Source organism: Megalops cyprinoides, chromosome 12, assembly GCF_013368585.1.
Source record: "Megalops cyprinoides isolate fMegCyp1 chromosome 12, fMegCyp1.pri, whole genome shotgun sequence".
NCBI lineage: Eukaryota > Metazoa > Chordata > Actinopteri > Elopiformes > Megalopidae > Megalops > Megalops cyprinoides.
The window spans coordinates 3,556,521-3,577,065 of record NC_050594.1 but is presented as its reverse complement, the minus strand read 5'-3'; the positions used below and the strand labels follow the sequence as shown (position 1 = coordinate 3,577,065).

Sequence of the window (20,545 nt, the reverse complement as noted above, 5' to 3'; positions counted from 1 at the left end):
AGTCCTGTGACATCTTCGCTACTTGGGTCCACAATCCAATTCAGTTACTGTCTTGGTAAGGATTGGATCCAGGATTGGGGTTGGTTTTGGGATTAGGGTTTTGGACAGACCTGCTTGTATACAGGATTGGATCCAAGATTGGGGTTGGTTTTGGGATTAGGGTTTTGGACAGACCTGCTTGTATACAGCCGGGCCCTCCTACAATACACATGTGGTCATGTCTCAGTCAACAGATGCCTTATTTGGGTTCAGATCAGGAGTGGCCTATTACTGAACTACATAAACATAACTATGAAGCCTCACTCACTCCTAAAGAGATTTGAATCCTGTTTTGAGACAGAATGCATTAATACAGCTGCTTCCTTGTACCTAACCTGGAAGCTGGTAAAGTGAAACAGTAATTTGCAAGGTAAGATGGCAGATCACACATGGAGCAAGCATATTTGTGAAAGGAGAGTGTATTTCACGGGCATTTCTTCCTCCCTCAAGGTTAAGATAGCTATCGACGCCTGCGGTGAGTGCCCTGACAGCTTCGGCCCCAGTGGGGCCAGGGTATCGGTTATTGTACCGTGGGTGACATCATCAAAATGCTGACAGGCTTTTAGTCTGATTAATTTACAGCTGGGAATGTCACTCCCCTGGACGCAGGCCACAGCTCTGTCTCTGCGAAGCTCTTCATGGAAACGGATGGCCCCGGGCGATGCCGGCCATTACGGCTCGGGGCGCTTCGAATCGGCCTTCGGCTGCTTAAATATAGGTCAGTGTGTCTTTGTGTTTCAGAGGGAACTTGGCAACTGTGAGCGCAGCGGAAGTGGGCCAGGCTCTGACGCCCGGCAGCCCCCGCTACACGCAGCACGAGCAGCTGAGTGCCGTTGTCCCACAGTGGGAGGGAGAGACGGCAGCGCCTGCGTCCAGTTAATCAAACCAGGCCTCTCTGTGTTTCCATAGCAGGGATTCATCTGAATCGTCTAAATGGCTCAGTTTGTTTTATTACCCTTGTGTTGATTTTTATAGGTGTGTGTTTTTCACGTTTGGTGCAGTGGTTAATATGGAGGGCGAAGGCATGGTTGGATTTTTATGATTAGAAGTCTGAGTGACAGTATAGCATAGTGGTAAACAGCAGGACTTGTAGCCGAAAGGTTGCTGGTTCCGTTCCCCGCTGGGGCACTTAACCCACAATTGCCTTCGTAAATATCCTGCTGTATAAATGGCTAACATGTAAAAACTTTAACACATGTAAGTTAAAAGCGTCTCCTAAATGCAAATAATGTAAAGCCTGTGTGTTGTGATCTTTACTTGCACGTCTGTGCATGGGCTGTAAGGGTCCTCTTTTCCCCTGCCCGTGCGAAGGGCTTGCTTCAGCACCGTGGTGCTGGCAGTCACAGCCTGGACTGCACTCCCCTCACTGCACCTGGTGGTTGCTGAGAGCTGCATTCAAGGTGGCTGCTGCCATTGGCCCCCATCCTCTCCACCCCTGTTTTCTGATTGGCCGCTGACTGCAGCACGGGAATCAATCAGCTGGCTGGGGGGCGCATGTAGGTCAGTGTGCAGCAGTGTGGGAGCGGATCTCTGTGAACTGGCTTTGTGTGAACTGGCTGCGCTTCAGCTCCTAGCAACAGCTCCAGGAGGGGCCAGGGCAGGATGGGGGTGGGGGGTGCAGAGGCTTGCGTTTGTATTGGACCCTATATCTACTGCTCTGGGAAGCACCGGCGCTCTCTGTCATTTCTGAGCACAGACACCCTTTGAATCATTCATGACCTTTGCAGTCGTGTTGAGATGTTGAGATAGCTCACGCCCAGGCTGGATAGTGATGTGGTTTTTGCTAAAAGCTTCGCTGGAGAGTTTGTACGAAGCCCCGGCTCCGGTGCAAGAGGTGACAGAATAGAGGGTTACTGTCTGCACCACAACAACAGACTCGCTCCAGGCTGTGTGCTGTAGCTTGTGCAGCTTCTGTAGCAGCTAAACACCCAGAGGGCATTCCTGTCTTATTGTACAGATGCACTGGGTCTGTAAAATGAAGCTCTGTGTGTGTGTGTGTGTGTGTGTGTGTGTGTGTGTGTGTTAACGTGTGTATGTGCATGTCAGTACGTTTTTATGTGCTTGTGAGCACGTGCATGTGTGTTTAAGTGTCTATCCATGTGATTGTGCATGTGTATTTGTGCATTTGTTTTTGTCTAGATATATGTAAGTGTGTATTTGCCTGCTTGATTTTGTATGCACATGTTATTGTGCATGCTTGATTTTGTATGTGCATGTTATTGTGCATGCTTTATTGTATGCATGTATGTTGTGTATGTCTCTGCAGACAGTGTGCATATTGCATGACTGTGTGTGTGTGTGTGTGTGTGTGTGTGTGTGTGTGTGTGTGTGTCTGTGTCTGTGTGCGTGTCTGCACGCGTTTGCACATGTATGTGTGTGTGTCTGTGTGGGTGTCTGCGTGCGTTTGCACATGCATGTGTGTGTGTGTGTGTGTCTGTGTGCGTGTCTGCGCGCGTTTGCACGTGTGTGTGTGTGTGTGTGTGTGTGTGTGTGAGAATGTGTCACTCTCTGTGTGGAAAGGCCTCGGGTCACTGGCTGTCACGGTGAAGCTCTTTGGCTTTTGATTTTTAGAATGATGACTTCGGTTTTCCCAATCCCAGCATCCCGCTGGTGCTGCAGCTTCCTGGCAGTTTGGAACAGGGCCACACGGTCAGAGCAACAGCAACCGCAACCGAACACGGTCACATCTGCACTCACATAATGCACCCCCGTGCCCGAATCGCATGACACCTCCGAGCCAATAAAACAACTAAAAGCTAATTTTTGAAAAAGCAGATGTTTGGTGGTGCAGTGGCTAATTTCGAACCACAGACATCTTTTTGACGTTTCTGTGCCGTGTGGCATGATCACTACTGCGTTATCTTAGCGGTGTGCGCAACAGCACTTTTGTAAGGGTAAGGCTGTCAGGAATGCAGGGCATCAGCATCAAACAGGCTGAATGGAAGCAGACTCATGAATGTTAGACCTTTTTCCTCATTAGTAAAACTCCCATAGTGGTTTTGCTGCCTAAAATCAGTTGCAAAATAGTTTGCCTGTTTTCTGACCTGCCATTTATTCAGAAGTAATAAAACAAAGATTGATGGTGATTTTATGTCCTCTTTAAGAGAGGCATGTCATCCAAAATCAGCCTGGGAGTAAAGAGCCTTCGAGACTCTTTCATGTTAAGATTAATATTAATCCATTTTGTTGGAAGGGCACCAGGGTTCATAGTAACCGGCCACAATCCCGTGCAAATCCACTAATCCGTATATGATGTGCACGGGCTGGGTGGAGTCACGGAGGGTGAGTCGGCGAGACAGTGCCGGTGAGTGCCCTCTGCGTCGGCTTTTGGTGGCACGTTCACTGAGGACGTGCGTCGGCTCAGGGACGCGGCTCTCAGCCAATGACGTGAAAGTTGACAGGAGTCAGAGCACCTGCTGTTTTAAAAGGCAGAGAATGAAATGTCAGGTTTAGATTTTTTTTTTTTTTTTTGGTGATGGTAGTACGCCTTTCACCAGGAGGCTGGTGTTGCTGAGACAGCGGTGGCGTCCTAACCTCCAGCGGCTCTGGCGACCGCAGGGCCCCGCCCGCACCGCGTTTACAGGGCTGTGGGCGTGGCCATGGAACACCTTTACAGCAGGGTGAAGCCCGTGTTGCTCAGGGATGCCATCGTGAGGGAAGAAGGAGGCAAAACGTGAGCGCAGAGTCTTTCTGTCTGTGTCTCGGCTGTCCTCTGTCGTCATGGTAAAAGGGTAACCTCGAAGGGATAGCAGAGTGGCATAGTGGTAAAGGAGCAGCACTGTGTTTCCATAGCAGGAATTCATCTGAATAGTCTAAATGGCTCAGTTTGTTTTATTACCCTTGTGTTGATTTTTATAGGTGTGTGTTTTTCACGTTTGGTGCAGTGGTTAATATGGAGGGGGAAGGAATGGTTTGATTTTTATGATTAGAAATCTCAGCGGCAGTATAGCATAGTATAGCATAGCATAGCACAGTATAGCATAGTGGTTCCCCGCTGGGGCACTGCTGCTGTACCCTTGAGCAAGGTACTTAACCCACAATAATAGCCTTAGTAATGGCTAACATGTAAAAAAAAAAAAATGTAGTCCTTTGTAAGTCGCTCTGGAAAAGAGCATCTGCTAAATGCCAGTAATGTAATGTAAGGAGGATCTGAGACCTTGCCTCTGCATGCAGGGAAACGGCAGCAGTGTGACCTCTGAGGGGTCGGGGGTCACGGGCAGTGGAGCACACCGCTGCGGCCCTGTGCGGCTCAGCTCTCTGAGCGGCGTCCCGCTGACGGCCGCCGCTCGGGAACGAGGTCGCGTGGGGTGAATGTAAATCACAGCGAGCTCCCTGCTTCCTCTCCGCACCGCGAGCTCTTGTTCAGCAGATCTCTGCGGAGTCTGCGGCCGGGCAGCAGGGTGGAGGCTGCCGCCAACAGGAAGAGCTGACCTCAGCGCAGCGCTCCGAGGATCGCGGCCCGTCCAGAAGGTCGCGGGTCGTAGAGAGCAGCCGGAGAGCCGGGACAGCGCCGGGATGGCCACGCTCGACGAGAGACGCTGCACACGTGTATAATTACACCATTGCAATTACAGTAATTGTTCTAATTATACACGGTGCCTCATTGGAAGACTAGGGTTTGCTTCACAAAAGCCGGAGGCAAAATGCAATGCATCCAAGCTAGATGTCACACAAGCCTGTCCCTGACTGATAAAGCTGTTCTCAAGTACAGAGGGAGGGGGTTCCGGTTACCCTGCTCTGACACCGTGTGCCCTGAAATATGGCAGAAAGGTCAACAGTCACCTTGCACAGCTGATGTTAAACTTTTGTTTGCACACCATCCTACAGTCATTCTGTTTGGGGAAGTAGGCTGCACATATGTTCCTTGGGCATGTTGTTTTGATAATGCGTTGCCTAGAACATTTACAGGCGTGTGAAATCATAAAGGTTTTCTGTTCTTTCTTTAATGAAGAGCGCAGTAATAAGCCCCCCGGTTTTCAGCTGTTGAGAATGACGCATCGTGGGCCGCAGCCGTTGGTTATGCATACGGCTCCGTTACACGGAAAGGGAGTGAGAGCGGCAGAGACGCATGTGCCTTCACACAACGTCCGTGAGTCATTTCCTGCTCTCCCGTCTCTGCGGAACGTGCCCTCTGGCTTCATCGTTCATAATGCCCCACGGCCGTTTAACTGCGGGGTGGCACTGTCTCAGTAAACCATTCATACATCTGTGTACATATAATACAACATAATATTTAAACAAGCTCTGTGTTATGTGTATGTTAAAACATGCACATATGGCGTGTGTGTGTTTAAATATACTTTTGTTTGCAGAGTAATATTCGATTACTTTCGTATGGCGTCTTTAATCCCTTCCACGTATCTGAAAGGGCTGTGCGGTGGAGGAGGGGTGACTCGCCTCCACTACCAGCCATTTTGTGAGAGATCGGTCACTACACATCTGCTGAGGTGGAGAGAGAATGGATTACTCAGCCAATTAAACTATCATGCGTGATATATATCACAACATATATGTATACATATATTTCACGTTACACGCACGCTCACACACAGTCGCAGCTTAATAATTATGCAGGTCAGCGGAGACCAGGGCGATGGTGGTACAGTTTTGGTCCAGGGTTAGACTAAGGGGGGTTTCCCTGTCCTTAAAGGGGCAATAAACCTGTTCCTTAACTTGGAATGCAGGTGAGGTGCAATAAATAGTCTCTGGAGCAGAGCAATCTCTCCCTGGTTTATCAGTTTCCTCTCATGAAGCGTCTGCATGTGCTGTGAGCTTCAGTTTGGGCTTCTTATTTGAATGTGGAACACATCTTGTGGTGTGTTTTAGACTTCAGATACCATAGATTTGGTCACAAAGCCGCTTAATAAAGACATACAGGCTTTTTAGTTCCCTCTGTAGTGAAGGTGAGAAACAGCAGCTCTTCTATACGTCGGCGGGGGATTACGCTTTAAACCGGCTGCAGGGCGCGTTGGCTGAGTTTGCATTGCAGACTAAAGGTTAGGGCCACATTGCACCTGCGTGTGACTGGGTCACACCCTGCCTTTAAAAATGGCCCCGGGACACCGTGTTCCAGCTCACGGCGCCTCCGTTACTCCAGCGCTTCCGACAGCGAAGGAGGGGTCGGCCCGCCATGCGCCGCAAACCCGAGGCTCCGCCTGCATGTGCGACAGTGCTGCAATGCTGCCAGCTACACGGGTCCAGTTTAAACAAGCAGACTGTAAATAACCTGGAAAGGCAGTAGACAGCTCTACAGCCGAGGTGCTCACTATAGTTTTACTGGTCATCTGTTGTGGTAGGCACAGTGGGGCATAGTAGTAAGGAGCAGGGCTTGTAACTGAAAGGTTGCTGGTTTGTTTCCACACTGAGGCACTGCTGCTTGCTTGGGGAAGGTGCTTAACCCAGAGTTGCTTCAGTAAATATCCAGCTGTATAAATGGATAACATGTAAAAACTGTAACCTGTGTAAGTGGCTCTGGATAAGAGCGTAGACCTGCTGAATGACAATAATGTAATGTGGTGGAGAGTGCCCTTGTGGGCCAGAGGCAAGTCTGCAGATGGTCTCTGTCGTTTTTCTGTTGAAGTTCTGTCCACATCACCATCTCTAAACAGGAAAGGCATGTCTTCCTCACTTCTGTTCTTGGAGTTTTGTTTCCAAGAATTTGGGGGCCTTCTTGAAAAAAAAAAAAGAAAAACAAAACATGGTTTTACAGTCGTCGCATCATCTGTTGTTTTAAAATTTCGCCTTGTTCCTCACGATGACCGCTTTCAGCTCCTTCTATTAACCGCCAGTTATTGCCTACCATCCCTGAACCGGCCCTGAAATTAAGCACATCCAAGAAAAGAAAGTAATTACACATAACTGCTTTCAGGTTCACCGCCTCAATCGGGGATGGCGGCAGTTGTTGGAAGCAGCAGTAGGTGGTTTTTGCACACGGGTTATAGATCTTGGCAGGGGGATGGCGTCTCTGAATGAGACACACGTTTCGACGGCTCTGTCGCTACCCTCAGAGAGAACCGCAGCGCAGATGGTCCCTTCCTGTGGCGTCACACTCTCTCCTGCCCCGTTGGGGGGACTGCGGGAGCCACCCACCCCCCCACCGTGAGGGCAGAGGGGAGCGGGGGCACATGGTTTACCCCTCCGTCAGCACGCTGCATACCTGGCTTTGGGGTTAAGCGTCTCGGAGGATGCTGTGCATGCAGGTTTTCTGGCATGCCGGGCTTGCCTCTAAGGCCTGTGTTTCTTTTTTTGCTTATGTGTGCTTTCTGCGTTGCACTGAAGGGCCATTGTAGCGAAAATAAAACACAGTTATACAGGATGCACAGAAGAGACGGCCTGTAATTACCCTATCCATGTTAAAGTTGCCTCTGTTGCCATACTTGCTCTGTGCTGGTTTTGGAGGGATGCAGAGTCTGCAGGCTTTTGTTCCAGCCTTGTACTTAAACACCTGTTTCAGCCTGTCATTGTCTTTATTGAACCAAGTTAGCCTTCCTTCATTGTTATGAGAGTGTTTTTAAGAACTGGAAAACCCCTGCTGGTCTGCAGCCCTCCTGGACTTGAGTTGAGTAGCCCTGTTCTGCTGTGAAACAGAGAGCTGATTATCTCACCCTGGGTTCTCGCAAGTTACTCCTCACGACCCTGCTGCCTGAATATTGATCATTGTGGTAACTGGCAAAATGGATGCAATTTAAAGTGATTTTCTTGAGGAGAAGCCAGCAAGTGAAGAGCATTGTGAGCGGAGATCGTGTGTAATCCTTAAGGCCGTTGTGTGTGTATGAAGCGAATGTCCGAGCTTCGGTGGAGATGTTTCGTCAGGTTTCCCGAGGAACAGGTTGCTCTCATTGCGTGACACACCGGTACATTGTACAATAAATGTTTTTGTGACTTCTTGGCTCACCTGCCTAAAAATAGTGTGCTGTTGTTTTTAAATAGGTCTCTCTAACTTCAGTATGTGTGTGTGCGCTTTTAATTTTCAGCTGTGTCTTTATAGAGTGTGACCGTAGCGTTTACGCAGTGTAGTAATCTGAATGAAAAGCCTGTTTTTTGGCTGGGAGAGACGTTCTCACCCGATCGGCTCTGCGTTGCTCTCCAGAGGAGAAGTGCAGGACACAGCCCACAGCTGCAGGTGGAGAATGAGGATACTGCTTTTGTATCTGCAGCGAGTACCCGGGAACAGCCCCGCTCTTCGAGTCTTTTCAAAGAACACGCATCACCACTCCAAAACACCCCCCTCAAAAAAAAGATGTGTATGTGTAGTTGTCTGTGAGGTGCAGAAAGATTTTCAAACTAAGATGTTTAAATGTGAAATGAAAATGGTTGTTTAGAGTCTGTGCATTAAACCTACAGCAACATCACTGTGAACTGGAGCGATTACAGCGCTCCCTAATAACAGAGCAATTAGCTGTATCAGGAGGCCAATTACACTGCCCTTAAGTGAAAGATAAGGAAAACACACAAGTGAGTAAAAAAAAAAAATCAATTAGTAAAGCTGTACAGCCAGACATTTCATGAAGCGCACCACTTATGTGGGAACGCGCGGAAGGAACACGCTGTTCTTTGATGTGTAATGTCAGTGTCGGCCATAAGCTAAAGGGGGGAGTGTGGAGAGCCTTCGCTGGAACAGAGGAAGCAGGGCCCGAGGGGGCTGAGGGACTTCCACAGGAACATCTTCTTATTGCAGAAAACCTTTAAGGTTTTAGTAAATGCGAAGCGCTGGGTGCACGTTTGGGCTGTGGCAGCTTTTCCTTAGTGACGTGGTAATTTCCCCCTTTACCTCCTGCTTCTGCCAGTGAGAAGCACTCACTCTCACCTGCACCACAACCTGTGACAGACTTTTCAACTTTACTTTAGATGGGTATATAGTTTACATAATATACCATATTATTTGTATACAGGATAATACTTTACAATGTAAGGGAAGATATAAAGGACAATACATTACACTTTACACACCAGTGTAAATAGACATTCTTAAAAATTGTATGGAGGTGCTTTTAAAGTATACCTTTGTTAATGAATGAAGATAATTGTTATTTGTTTTTATTGTGAAGTTTACATTATGCAATTGTGGCTCCATGTAGTTTTACTCATTATAGATTTCTGTTTTGTCTTTATAGTATTGTATTAACAGTGTCAAACTAATTCTGACATCATGCACACAAGTGTGATCTGAGTCTGAAATCACTGTCAGGGACCCATTGTGTGTCCTTCTGCAGTGTACTTCACGGTGGCCGTGTGCTTTCGTACTGGTCCCCCTGAAGTTTAGTGAAAGAGCAGGACATGCCCTTCCTGACCACACCACGCCTATAATTAACTGGAGCGTTCTCTCTGGACTGCAGCAGGGGGAAAAAAAAGCTAAGCGCGTTTTTAACGGTGCCTCTCTGTATACTTTGCCCTTTTAAATTCCTAGGCAGCGGTGGCTGTCGATTGTGAAATCAGGGTGGAGAACGTTCCTCCTGTTCACAATCAATGAAACGGTGCGTCAGTTAAACAAGAGGAGCTTGACAAATGACTGCGATGTAGCTGGCTGCGTATCGATTCTCTCGAATTTTATGTCCTTGCCAAACTGGAATCAGTCATTATTTATATGCAAATGTTTTTGCTAGCTCTCTGTTAAGTTAGGGGGAGTTCCAGGGCAAACAGGGGTGTTGTGGAGAGTTCCTGCCTGAATTCAGAGAGGGTGTGACAAATTTTGGAATGCCCGAGTTACATTTACTGTCGGAGGGTAATAGATTTATTTTTTCTACACAAATTTTATCAAAAACGAATGTGTGGTGCCATTGTTATTAGACAGGAGTGTCTGGTATGGTGGATACATGCACGGAATAAGCATGCGCTCCGGGTAACCCCTGTTCTCCCTTTAGCGACGTTTGTCCATAAAAGTGGGGGTTTTGACTTTTGAGGGCATCTGGCATCTTTCTGTTCTGAAGACTTGGCAACGCGGTCCCCGCTGCATTGCAGAAAGACGCATTTGGACATGTGGAATGGAATGTCCTGTCGTGCTCTCCAAAACTCACAATGACTGTTTAACGAGTCGAGTTGCCAGTCAGTATGTTTACTTAAAAAAATAATAATTGCCCCTGAGCCAAATCGCCGTCTCGCTCCGAATGTATTGAATCGCAGGTGACACGTCAGCGGGGAGGCTCGCGTATGTGCGCGGTCACTCTGCGCCTGCAGGGCGCGCATTGCGGTGGCGCTTTCTTGGAATCATGCGTTTAGTGCGGTCTTATAAACCCTGGAAAAACGTTTGCTTCTCTCTCAAACTGACCTATTCTAGGCGTGCAGGAAATGCAAACAGCGATTACCCCTGGATGTTGAAACAGAGCTTCGATTTACTGCGGTCATAAAGTTGAGACTCCGCCACCAGAAATCCCCGAAAGCTGAAGCACGAGGAGCAATAATTTATGAAGCATGAAATCACCCCTCAACCCATCGTGTTGCCATTGTGAGAAGCATTGCTGAAAAGGTTGTGATTAGAGGGACATCCTTCAAGTACAAACTAGTCTCCTACCTAAGATGTGACCTTAGGTGAAGGGAAGCATGAATACGAGTTATTTTTTAAGTTGTATCACATATCAGTATTCGGTCTTCCAAGTAAAAAAAAAAAAAAAACAATCCTACAACCATGTTTCAAGCATATCGGAACTTTAATTCGGTTTGAAACACTGTCCTGGTCAGTAATGTCTTTATAGAAGAAAAAAGTCACTTGTCAAAAGGTCGCGTATCCCGACGACGCATGTAAAAAATGACACACGTTAAATTAGCATGTCGGATACGGGTCTCATGATCAGCCTAATGAGAGTAAAGCAGTCAAGTGAAGCGGGCAGCTAACGGTATAGGCCCTATTCACTTTGGCAGTGACACTGAAATGAAGATGACTCTGGCGGGGCATCAACAGAGGTGGCAGCCGCTGAAGTGAACGGCCAGACAATGGCTCCAGACAGCGGCACCTCCGAGAGGCCGTAATTGACGGAAGGTCTCAGGAAAGCGGAGCTAGCTATCCGAGTAGCTCACCCTTTCACCAGAGCTAGGTAGCTATCTCACTAATTACTTTTTAAAGATGATATCGGCGAACGAGCATGTAAAATTAATTGCGTTTTACGTATTGTCACTTAGCCGGCACTCTTCTCCGGGGTGACTTTTATCGCAGAGATTTATAGCAGATACACGATCTTCCTAGGTTAGCTTGCTAAGAACAGGGAATTAGCTGGACAGCTAGCTATGCCCCCAATAGAAAGACCCTTCTCAGCTCCGCACTCAGACCCTGCATCCCAGAGGCAGGGTTTATATAGCTAGCGAGCAAGCTAATTGGAAAAGCAGTCTGCCTAATAGCAACGCAAAATACTTTGGAAAAAGTAGTCCTGATTTTGTGGACACAGTCTAATAAAAGTTTAAGTTAAATCTAACTGCAATTTTCTTCTGTCTAGTTATTGTGTAGTCATTGTGTATTTATTTGACACGTGTCATTTTGCCATGTGAAATTTTTACACGTGGAGATCTCTTGCTCCTCCCTCTCTCTTTCGGCTGTCTGTGTCCTCCCCCCCCCCCCGCCACACACTTTTCTCCATCCCTTTGCACAGGAGCACGCTCAGAGAGACGGTGCCTGCTTCTCAAAGTCAAGGATGCTTCCTTTGTGGGACGGGTCCTTCCAAGTCAGGTCCTTCAGAGGCTAGGCAAGACTCTTTGCTAGCATTCAGAGAACAGTTAATGGAACAGTCTAGCGAGTGTGCAGGTGTGCGTCATTGAAAAGGTCCCGCCTTCAATTCCACGCCACAGACTCTTGTACGTGCGCATAGGATTGTGGGTGCTTTAATGACGCTGAGGATACACGCTATGCATCCTTGAAAATTCTCTGAACAAAGGACTCAGTGCTTGGTAGAATTCGAAGGATCCTCAACATCGGAACAGTCCTTTGGCGGGATTCGATGACGTAGGATCCTTGAAATGCAGCCGTTAAGGATCCTTGACTTTGAGAAGCAGTAAGCGAGGACTGCCGCTGCCCGATCCGTTCTGCATGTGCGTGGATCGGGTAATGACAAGGACATTGAGTTTGCTTTGGCGTAGGCAGGGGTCTGGGGTTTGCTTTGCTCTGTGCTGCCCTGTCAGGCCAGGTGGGGGTAACTGTCTCTGCAGGAGCAAGGAGCAGGTCAGGACAGCACCACGCCAAGCATTTCACTACTCATTACATTATTGTCATTTAGCAGACGCTGTTATCCAGACCAGCTTACACAGAATGCAATTTTTACATGGTATCCATTTATACAGCTGGATATTTTACTTTGGCAATTCTGGGGGGAGTACCTTGCCCTGTTTCTCCTCTGAAAGCTGGATAAATGGCGATGGGTTACAGGACTCGCAGGAGACTGAGCTGCAGCCTCAGAGCGCAGAATCCGACCTGGCCCTGATTGGTCTAAGAGTAATTAGTCATTACGCCCAGTAATGGCAAGGGAAGGCTGCACGCTCGGATGATTCCAGAAATTGCTGCAGAAATGTTGGTGCTATCAATAGATTCCTAGAGCCGTTCTGATCGTGAGGCAGAGTCCTCTCTTCTGGTCTGTTCCACCAGCACAGTGCTGTACAGTTTCTGCTCCCTTTTTTGCTTTCGTATCTATTTTATGGCAAAAACAAACCAAAACGCTGAACTCTGCAATCAGGCATATGGTTATATGTGACTCATGAGAACAGCTACTAAGTCAAGTCAAGGGCCAAGAGAACTTTATTGTCAGTCCATCCATATACAAGTATGCAGTAGAGTTGAAATAACGTTTCCCTGGGACCCATCGGGCTACATTTAGACAGTGCAAGACAAAGACAACATAAAGTGCAATGGGAGCAGTGCAAAAAGGCAGTAAGACAGTAGAAAGACAATAAAAAGTCAATAAATAACAAGACAATAAATAGACAACAAGTAACGGGCAGAAGTGTGCAAGTACCAGTTGCAATTGTAAAAATCACCAACACACAGAAGCAAGTCTGGTGGATGCGATTAGCATGTATACAGTATATTGCTCCATATTCTAGTCCTACACCAGCTGTGGCTTTTAGACCAAGTAGGCATAGCAGGATCCCCTCAGGCTGTCAGTTTCTGCCATCCACCACAAGGGGGAGTATGTCCAGAGCCGAGAGGGCTGGCGTGTGTGTGTTGGTCTTGGGCACCCGCTGAGTGAAGTTGGCCCTGCTGAATGAAGACGGGAGCTTACCGTCCTGGCAGGAGCTGAGCACCAAAACATTGGGGCTCATGGTCATACAATCCTTGTCACCACCCCCCCCCCCCCCCTTCACCCCCCCTCCAAATAAATAAAGTGAGAGGAAGGCAGAGGATTCCTAGCGGCCCTGCTGATGGTGATAAATTGGAAGCACGTGTTCCTCTCGGACAAAAAGAGCTCTGTAGTCCTCGCTGTAGGCTCGCTGCAGCTGGGGTCTCGGTTTTACGGTTTTGGGGGGGGTGAGGTGAGCAGCCTCCAGAGTCCTGCATGGGTGAGGGGGACAGCACAAAGGATGAGGGGGGGTGGCGTGGGGGTGTTGGGGGTGGGGGTTAAGAATCTGTCGGGTAAACGTGAGGAACGGGTTGAGCTGAGAAGAATAACGGCGGCTTTGTCTCGGAGAAGAACGGGGAACAGTGGGGCCCTGGATACAGAGCGGAGAGGGCTGACCTGGCCCAGATAGATGGCCTTTTTTTCCCCCAATGGACTTTAAACATCGCTCTCGTTGGAACTTTTCACACATGTGCACACACATTACAATGTTTACTTGCCCTTATCCGGAGCCACTTACATTCTTGCAGCTACATATTTACTGATGCAGGTTAAGCTCGTTTGGCTCAGTGAGGGGAGTTATGTAAGCAGCCAACGAAAGGCAAACAAGAGCAGTAGCTTGTACTGTACTTGCCATTAACCGAACTGTACTGTTCTGTACTGTAAGGCCAGCTTCTCAGAACTTCCTCCATACCAACACAAACAGGGTGTTAGCAGAGGCTGTAGTTGGCACGATGAAATGGCAGGAGGTGAGCTGCCCTTCTGTGGAGCCCAAATCATAACCCACTCACACAAATGCAGAAGAAACATGGGAACTTAATTACAGCAGACCTGTTCTAATCGGTGGATGCTTCCATTTACTTCACCCCCATAGACCTCAGTTTGCCCTTGCCTTGCCCTTTAATCTGGACCAACCTCCTGTTCAGACTAACTTCACATTACATATATATACATTGGTGTTTAGCAGACGCTCTTATCCAGAGCGACTTGCATCAGTTACAATTTTTTTTTACAATGTTATCCATTTACACAGCTGTATATTTACTGAGGCAATTGTGGGTTCCCAAAGGTACAGCAGCAGTGCCACAGCAGGGAATCAAACTGGCAACCTTTCAGTTACGAGGCCTGCTCCTTAACCACTGTGCTATACTGCTGTCATAATCTCCTTAGACATGTTGGAGTATCTCAGTATATACCAGCGTAGATGTACCAATAGAACAAAGTGTTATATCATTTCTGTTAAGGTGAGCTCTGTTAGGAATTGAAATATTGGTCCCAGAATAAGTGTAAAGTAGTCTGTTTTAGCAGGTATTACTGAAATATTGAATTAGGAAACAGGTGTTGTTTTACCACAGATGGTGGCATTTGTACTATGCCAACCCAAAGCAGATTTAATTTTGTTTAAATCGCTGACTGCTGAAATCCCTGATGATTACTAGATCCAGTGTCTGAGGGGAGTGAAAGCAGATGATACTGATGCATCTGAAATGTGAAAAATAGAGCTGTTATAATCGGTGTAGGATGCACACACTATCCATTCACTGTAAGCCTGTGCTGTGGCTCCACAGAGAGCCAGCCTCCATACCAAGGCTGAAGCAGGATAGCTAGGCAACAGCAGTGAGCAGCAGCAAGCCCCCATGGAGCACACACACCTTCCAGCCTCTCCTGTTTGGCCAACAGACGTCAGGTTGCTTTTCATGATGTTGCCGTGCATTCAGAGCACGTTTGTGACGTGTTTGGATTTGCGATGGCATCCCGGGTTGCGTTCTGTCGTAAACGCGTCCTCCTGCACCCAACGCAGGGCAGCGCGCTGCCGTCGCATTCGTTTAGAGTCGCATTTTAAGACGGTCACGCACTGACCTGTGGTTTCCACAGCAAATGAAGTTTGGTGACTCAGAGCCCTGCTCTGCTCCTCGCAGAGATCTCAGAATAACGCGTTCCGCTGCGGGTCTGAAAGGAGTATCTAATGATTGCTGGGTGTCCTTTTTCTCTGAATGCTTCAGAACTGGAATAAAACATGAAGTGGCACAGGAGGGAATAAAAAGGGAAGCACAATGACACTGACAATGATGCTGCACAGACTCGGCTCTCTGAAAAATCAGCTTTCGTTTATCTTACAATCATCCTTCTTTGAAAAGTTTGAAATTAATTTGAAAACGGTCACATTCACTTCCTTATTGTCATAACTATTAGATTATAATTTGATCTGTATTTATTGCACAATGTAATATGAATTCAGAAGTGCAATGACTTTGTCCACACATTACCATTGACTTCTTTTTCCAGGGAGATTCATAAGACAGTGTTTAAATAATAAAAATCAAGCCCTGTATGTTGTTCTGATATCTTTTTCATGTCTCCATAAGCATCAGATGTTTTTGTAGCTGTAGTTGCTGTTAGTCGCCTTCCTCTCCGGTGTTAGCGCTGACGTCGTCACCTGTCTTCTGTCCACAGAACTCCATCCGCCACAACCTGTCGCTGCACAGCCGCTTCGTACGGGTGCAGAACGAGGGCACGGGGAAGAGCTCCTGGTGGATGATCAACCCCGAGGGGGGCAAAGGGGGCAAAGCGCCGCGGCGACGGGCCGTCTCCATGGACAACAGCAGCAAGTACGCCAAGAGCCGGGGGCGGGCCGCCAAGAAGAAGGCCGCGCTGCAAGCTGCCCAAGAGGAGGGGCTGGAGAGCCCGTCGGGCGCGGCGAAATGGCCGGGGAGTCCCACGTCCCGCAGCAGCGATGAGCTGGACGCCTGGACCGACTTCCGCTCCCGCACCAACTCCAGCGCCAGCACTCTGAGCGGCCGCCTCTCCCCCATCCTGGCCAACCCGGAGCTGGACGGCGTTCCCGACGACGACGACCCGCCCCTCTCCCCCATGCTGTATTCCAGCCCCAGTGGGACGTCACCCTCGGTGGGCGGGGCTGGCCCCCCAGAGCTGCCCCGCCTGGCCGACCTGGCCGGCACCATGAACCTCAACGACGGGCTGTCCGACGACCTCCTGGACGACCTGCTGGACGACGTGGGGCTCACCCCCCCGCGGGACGTGTCGCCGGGCGGCGGCGGGGGCGGGGACGGCGCCCAGCGTGGCTACGCCGCCTCCATCTTCGGTCCGCCCTCGCTGGCGGGGCTCCGCCCGTCCCCGATGCAGACCATCCAGGAGAACCGGCAGGCCTCGTTCTCCTGCGGCTCCCGCTTCGGCGCTCAGACCCTGCAGGACCTGCTCGGCGCCGCCCCCCGCAGCCACGGCGACGTCATGATGACGCAGTCCGACCCACTGATGTCGCAGGCCAGCGCCGCCGTGTCCTCCCAGAACTCCCGGCGCAGCGCCATGCTGTCCAGCCAGGGTGGGCCCGCCGGCAAGGCCGCCCCTCTCCGCCACCAGCCCCAGAACCGAAACCCCTCGCCGGCCGCCTGGCGGACCGGCCTGAGCTCCATCGAGACGGGCGACCTGGACTCCGGCCGGCAGCAGCTGCGGTCTCCCGGCAACGCCTCTATGCAGCTGGGATCTTCCTCCTTCTCCTCCCAGGACCGTCTCCCCGGCGACCTGGACCTGGACATGTTCACCAGCAGCCTGGACTGCGACGTGGACTCCATCGTGCGCTCGGAGCTGATGGACGCTGACGGGCTGGACCTGAGCTTCGACTCGCTCATCTCCTCTCAGAACACCGTCTCCCTCGGCATGGGCAGCTTCACCAGCACCAAGCAGGCCTCCTCCCAGAGCTGGGTGCCGGGCTGAGGGGCCACGAGTCAGGGAGGTAAGAGTGGTCTCTCACTCAGGGTCTCTCTGTGTCTCTGTGCTTTACTCAGGGTCTCTCTGTGTCCCTGTCCTTTACACAAAGACACAGTGTCCTGCTCCTGTAATTGTCAGTGCTACTAGTGTCGCTTTCCTTTTCCGTAGCATTATTTGGCAGGGTTGAAATGTCGCAGGCAATCTCAGGGCCCATTGATTTATGGGTGTGACTGAAAATGAACATCAGTGTGACCGTGCTGAACCAGGTCTGCTGTATGAGGAGGTGTCTCATATCATGCGAGAATGGTTAAACGTCCCAGTCCACACCAGACAAGGTCACAAGGGCGTGCAAACTTTTGCACAACGTGTGTGCCTTTGAACCACAAACATGTTGGCCAAGGCGAGTGACAATACAGTTGACTTTGGCTCTCTGCGGCTGGTGGAAATACGGACGGGACATTGCCACTGATCAGGAGAAGCAGTGTGACAGTCCCATTTAGCTGAGGACCCAGCCTTCAGACCCACCTGTTCTCTTTTTGTAATACAAACTGAATCACTACACACATTATCTGAGCTTCTTTTCTTTTAATTACTTGTGTCTTAAGGATGATTTAAGGGTGACTTATGCGACTTATATTGGCCACATAATCAACACTTAAACAAGCTGTATGTTTGGGTTAAGCACCTTGCTCAAGAGTACCACAGAAGTGCCCCACCAGGGATGCGACCCGACAACCTTCTGGTTTACAGACACAATCTAACCACTTATCTGGTTCTCTATTCCTGTTTTTCTGTCTGACACCAATAAAAATCTTGGGCGTGGGGATTTCTCTTTCCTTCTCTCTCCCCCTCTCTCTCTCTCTCTCCCCCTCTCTCTCTCTCTCTCTCCCTCTCTCTCTCTCTCTCTTCAGGTTCTCACAATGCTGCACAACCCAACACGATGTCCTTTGCCAAACCAGCCGTCAGCACGAGGTGGATCGCAGGCCGCTAACAGAGCTGCATCCACAGAACCTTTCCATCGTTTCTACACGACCAAGAGGCACCGACAGACCAATCCGCTCAACTCAGCTTTTTATGAACTTCCTGGCAAAAAAGAAAAACAAAAAAAAAAAAACATCTGAATTATGCAATCTTTGAACATATGTTACGAAAACCATGCCTGATATCAAAAAAGATGGGGTTGAAAACCTTCGAGTGTAATGTAGCCCTTCACAGTAGAGTAGTTTTTATGAATACAGTGTGATGTAGTATTATCTAAACAGTGGTATATGGGATATTTCAGTCTTCACTTGATCCTATTTTTCTCAGTGTTTTTAATATTTAAAGCCCCACCCCCGATTACTTTAAACTCAAGAAGTTTGAAGGCCATGGGTTAATTCCAGAACGGGGATTGTCCGCATTTTTAGTGCTTTTGATTTTGTTCTTAAATCTCCCAGTCCCCTTTTTAATATTATATCCGATAAGAACCTTTAGTAATGCGTATAGGAGAGACCATAAACATTGGTGTGTGTGTAAGTCTCAAAGGTTTTGTGCATTAAACATATTGACGGACATGAGTCAGCTGTTCGGGGCTCCGCTGTATTAAAGATGTTTGCAGAACCTGGTCTAGCATTACGTCGAGTGATAAGTAAAGTGTTCAGTCCATCTCTGCTGGCTCTCCAGCGGAAAATTAGGAGTCTGGGATCAACTGCGATTAGTTATTACATTGTGTTTAGACATTTTGTTTGAGATAATGATAAGCTATCGTATATTGCCAAACTACTTGAATATGTCAGAGAAGCTGACAGCCAAAAAAAGGATAAAAACACAAAAAAAAGCTATAAAAAGGGAAAAGGGGTTAAGTGGAACCTGCTGGTGAGATAGCAAGTTAAGGGACCAGATCACTATTCAGGCCACGAAGGCCAAAGTCATACAGCAGGTGGGAACAAGACTTTGTGGTTGTCGACATTTATTTTTCTTTGTAAGAAATGCAGACATGACACTTTGATCTATGCTCCTCTACAGGAAGAGGATAGAGTCACCTTTCGGATTATTTTTTCACCGGATTCCTCATATGCACAACTCTTGGAAATGCTGCGCTTGATACTTTGTTTTCATTAGTTTTTTTTTCTTGTTTTTAATTTTTTTTCATACTTAGCACTCTACTTCTGCTTTTTAGCGCATATGTAGTGTATGTGTTTCTGCGTACAAAGCGACTGCATTGTGTAGAATATATGCATATGCACAAATACTGTATGTCCATATATGCTCATGCTGTACTTAGTCTTCATTGGGTCATGATGCTAAGTATGAAGACCAGCTGCATTGGGGATGTAAAGAGAACGCTCCGAAGTTCGCTAGATGCTGTAGGTTTCCTGTTATCTGTGATGGTGTAATGTACTCTGCTCATTTTGATGTGTAGCCTGAATCAGAGATGTGCATGGCTGGGTAGGTGATTGCACCTATTGGCGCAAGGCATGAAACCCCCCCACACCCCTTCCCCCAACACACACGCACACACACACACACACACACAACAATGACAAGAACATCAATTTAATATACAGCATTTTACAACCATGGTTTTCACAAAACTGTACAGAGGTTTTCCAGAGGGAATCAAAGAAAAAACCCCAAGGTCCAGTCAGGGAAAAACAATAATATCTATTTAATATAGAGCATTTTACAACCAACGTTGTCACAAAGTGTTGTACAGAGGTTTTCCAGAGAGAATCAAAAATCAGAAAAAAACAAGAGCCAATCAAAACTAAAAACGATTCCCTGACCCCTTTGCGAAGAGGTGATTGAGTGAAACTCCTGGAAAAAATTTCAATTAAAAAATAAATAGTCACACACACACACTTTCATGCATTCTGGGTGTGTGGTCTTGAGTACTAACCCTTGAACTTAAAACTTCTCTGTGTCCACCCTCTAGACCCCCTTCCAAACACACAAACAGAACAGGAACACACCGCACACGGTCACCGTCCCCGTAAACACAGACGCGTGTGGCAGTGACCAGAGGGAGACCGCACGCCACGTCACCGTTAGAGAAACGCTGTTAACCTCCTGAGTCCCCTCTCTCCACGCCGTTCCCACGGCAACGCTCACAGAAGGCGTCCGCACGGAGAAATGCGCAGAACCGCGAACACGACAGCTACAACAACAACGAGGTGCTCAAAGCGTTTCCATCCATGGTGCTAGCTCGTGTGGTAAAAACACGATTACAGCGGAGAGAGAGAGAGGGAGCTCAGGTCCCGAGCCAGCGCGCTTGCCTTAAATAAGTCCTGAGTTCTGGACATCTGCTGGCCATCTCCAGAGAGGGAGACACACACAGGTGTGCTGACAGGTGAATAAAACCAGCCTCTGAGAGGGCCGAGTGGGTGTGACCGCTGTGTAAGAGCTCAGAGAGTTTCTGTGGGGAGGGGCAGGTTTGGAAGCAGCAGAAGGGAGAGAGGTTTTTGTTTCTCCCAGGGGCGTGTGTGCGGATCAGAGCCTCCGCAGCCAGGTCCTGTGGGACAGAGGGGGTGTGGGTGGAGAGGAACGGAGTG

The 20,545-nt window shown here is 48.6% G+C and overlaps 1 protein-coding gene across 1 annotated transcript in view; it reads left to right on the top strand.

Annotated features, from left to right (window-relative positions):
* foxo3a (forkhead box O3A) overlaps positions 1–19,752 on the top strand; it is a 28,407-nt gene extending 8,655 nt beyond the window's left edge. Inside the window, exons 2-3 of the mRNA XM_036542500.1 lie at positions 15,744–17,040; positions 17,927–19,752. Of these exons, the coding sequence (XP_036398393.1) occupies positions 15,744–17,021 (1,278 nt within the window). The 3' untranslated portion in view covers positions 17,022–17,040; positions 17,927–19,752. The remainder of the gene's footprint in view (positions 1–15,743; positions 17,041–17,926) is intronic.
* Positions 19,753–20,545: the final 793 nt, after the last annotated feature.